Below are 3,188 nucleotides of genomic sequence, written 5' to 3' on the forward strand. Positions count from 1 at the left end.
TCTGAACACCAGAAAAATCTCAACATCAAACAAGATTGCACACTGGAAAGACTTTTTATTAAACATGACTAAGGTAGTTGAGTTTTGGTGTAGACTGGCGACAGCTGGAGCTTACAAAGAAAGAATACATAATATCTATGTATTAGATATTATTATTATTATTAGATATTATTATTATATAATATATAATATATTTATATATTATATTTATATATTATATTAATATCTAATATTATTATATTAGATATATTATTAGATATATTATTATTAGATATGTATATCTGATCATCTATGTTGCTGATCTGAAGAGATGTTCACTGTCACTGAGGCTATTAGGATTTGCATTAGTGGTCATCTGATTTCCAGCAAGAGTGACTACTCTTGAGTAGTCTCTGGGTTACTTTTTTTACTTTCCCTAGATAAACTAGAGTGTACTTTTAAGTGAGGTTATGAGAGGGCAAATATGCTTTCCTCACTATTTCAAAGAATAAAACAAATAAAGATTCGTGGAAACAGCCATGCTGGGAGAGAACTCGAACAGCCTAAGAATCCATGTAATGTCTGCTGTGTGACTCTATTGGTAATTGTTCACGTAAACATATAGAAAGATTATGTCATACATTGATTCTGGGTACGTTTCATATCAATGTACATGAAAGTGGCAAATGAAAATATAACCAAAGAAATGGAGAGTCAAATTCTGTTCTGCAAAGCTGTCACTGTTGTCATTTGTTTTCCAGTGGGAAGCATCTCTCGGGGAACACATTCTTCAGGGCTGATTTTACATCTTTATTCCTCAGACTGTAGATCAGTGGGTTCAGCGCTGGCGTGACGAGGTTATTCAGGATCTGAATTACGGCACCAAGCAAGGGGCTGGGGTTCCGCTGTAGATAGATGATGATGACTGGCCCATAAGCACACAGAATTGCAACAAGATGGGCACTGCAGGTGGAGAATGCTCGTTGCTTGCCCTCTTTGGAGCGGATTTTTGATATGGAGATCCCAATGCGAGTGTAGGAGGCAAGGATGAGAGAAAAACAGACTAGAGACAACAGGCCAACATTGGTAAAACCTACCCTCTGGGCTCTAGAGGTGTCTGCACATGCTAGAGGTAACACTGCAGGAATATCACAGAAGTAATAGCCCACCTTGTTAGGGCCACAGTAGGGTAACTGAAAAGTGAGGGAGGTGAGGATCGTGGCATGGACACAGCCACACATCCAGGTCCCTGTGGCCAAGGCAGAGCACACTCTGTGGTTCATGATAACCGTGTATCGCAAAGGAAAGCAAATGGCAACAAAGCGGTCGCAGGCCATCACCGTGTACAGGAAACACTCTGTGCAGCCCAGGAAATGGTAGAAGAAGAGCTGAGCCACGCAGCCCTGGAAGGAGATGTCCTGAGTCTGCCCTGAGAGGTAGCAGAGCATCTTGGGAGCAGTGGTTGAAGAGAATCCCAGGTCAAAGATGGAGAGGTTTCCCAAGAAAAAATACATGGGGGTGTGCAGCCTCGGTGAGGAGATGATAGCAGTAAGGATGAGCACATTTCCCAGGAGGGTACACAGGTATAATGCTGAGAACAGGCACAAAAGCAGCCCCTCGAGGCCCTGTGTCTCAGGGATTCCCAGCAAGATGAATTCAGTCACCCATGTGTGATTTCTCATTGTGGTGGAAGGATCAACTCTTGGGCGACTGTGAAAAGAAATTCATGGTTACAGCTGATGTATTTGTAAATTAACTGTGTTTAGATTGGTGAAATGGAAAAGCAGCAAAAGCCTTGGCACAGAGCCTTACAGGATGCAGCCTCCCTGTGGAGCTGTGCTGATGCTGCTCGCCCTAGTCTGGCTCTTTCTGCAGCCCAGCCTTTGGTGGCAGGCACCTTTCCCTCACAGTCTCATCAGACATAGCTCCAGGCAGAGTCTCCTATCTCCCATGTTTCATAGACACTATCAAATGGCACGCATTCCAAGACTGCTTTGTTATTCTAAAGCGAAAAATATAAAGATCTGTTGTCTTAATATAAGTCACTTCCACATTTCTTATTTTCATTTAAGGCAATATGGTTACACTAACTCTCCAGAATTCATTTATCTTCATGTAGGCCACATATATGAAAGATACAATGTCCTTCTAACATTATTTCCCCAGGTTAGAGGCTCAACAATGAGAAGTTGGCCAAAAATAAGGTCTCAGATGGGGCTAATGGATTGAAAAATGACAAAAACAGGGCCCTTAATCTGCAGTCACTTGAATCTAGTGTACAAGAGTTAAACTTCCTTTTCTATCTCTGAAGTCTGTCTGCTAACAAGATCCAAACAGGGCAAGATCAATTTAAGACAGTACAAAGCACAGGAGTTTGTGAGGAAATGACTCTCCAAGTTTCATGTTTTGATAAGTTTTGATTATTTTCTAGTTCTTTTATCTTTTCCAACACACTGAGGTCATTACATTATAGCTCAATCAATGGATTCTATTGTCTAAGACCCTGTCATTTTACCTATGAGCTATCTACTTTTCTAGGTATCTATCTAGTATTCATCTATATAGGAATCATCTACCCATCCTTCTGTCATCTGTTATCTGTGCTCTTGGTGATTGTGAGGCAGAGAACCAGAGTGAAGATAACAAGCAAAACACAAAGGTTGGGCACTTACATGGCAAACAGGGAAAGCAGCTGGTGCTGTTTTCTGTCCTTCCCCAGTTGAAGGAAGGAGACACCCCTGCCTAAACCCCCATCATCTTGCAGCCTGCATGTAGCTATCTTGAATTTTCTTTCCCAGTCACTTTCGAATAGAATTACACAAATCTAAATGGCTTCAGGTACCTTGCATTAATTTCCTGTCTGACTCTGGGAATTGTAATATTTCATGAACACAGGAGATTTAAATAATCTTGGTCTTCCTTTGGGTGTAAGTCCCCCAAGTCAGGGAACTTATTGATCAAAGGAGCAATTAACTGCTAGCTGTAATTAGATCTCAGAAGTGAATGAGAGAGAAAGAGAGAGAGAGAGAGAGAGAGAGTGTGTGTGTGTGTGTGTGTGTGTGTTTGGACAGAAAGAGAGAGGCTATTATAATTTTCTTAATATAATATATTTCGGATAAATAAAAATTCAATTAGCACATATGTCACATACATTTTTGTGTGCAATTTCTATATTTGCTGCTTGTGCATGAGTGTGTGTGGTTTTTATA

The 3,188-nt window shown here is 40.7% G+C and overlaps 1 protein-coding gene across 1 annotated transcript; it reads right to left on the reverse strand.

The window, feature by feature from the left end:
- Positions 1–725: 725 nt before the first annotated feature.
- LOC100354914 (putative olfactory receptor 10D4) lies at positions 726–1,709 on the reverse strand. The gene has a single exon (XM_017349239.4). It carries the CDS (start codon positions 1,659–1,661, stop codon positions 726–728), a length of 936 nt encoding a protein of 311 aa, XP_017204728.2. The 5' UTR covers positions 1,662–1,709.
- Between the last annotated feature and the right edge of the window lie 1,479 nt (positions 1,710–3,188).

Source organism: Oryctolagus cuniculus, chromosome 1 (genome assembly GCF_051225735.1).
Source record: "Oryctolagus cuniculus isolate XC-2025 breed Fujian yellow rabbit chromosome 1, ASM5122573v1, whole genome shotgun sequence".
Lineage (NCBI taxonomy): Eukaryota > Metazoa > Chordata > Mammalia > Lagomorpha > Leporidae > Oryctolagus > Oryctolagus cuniculus.

Bases quoted from the DNA above. Each gene is read 5' to 3' on its own strand.
- LOC100354914 (XM_017349239.4), bottom strand. From the start codon at position 1,661: ATGAGAAATCACACATGGGTGACTGAATTCATCTTGCTGGGAATCCCT.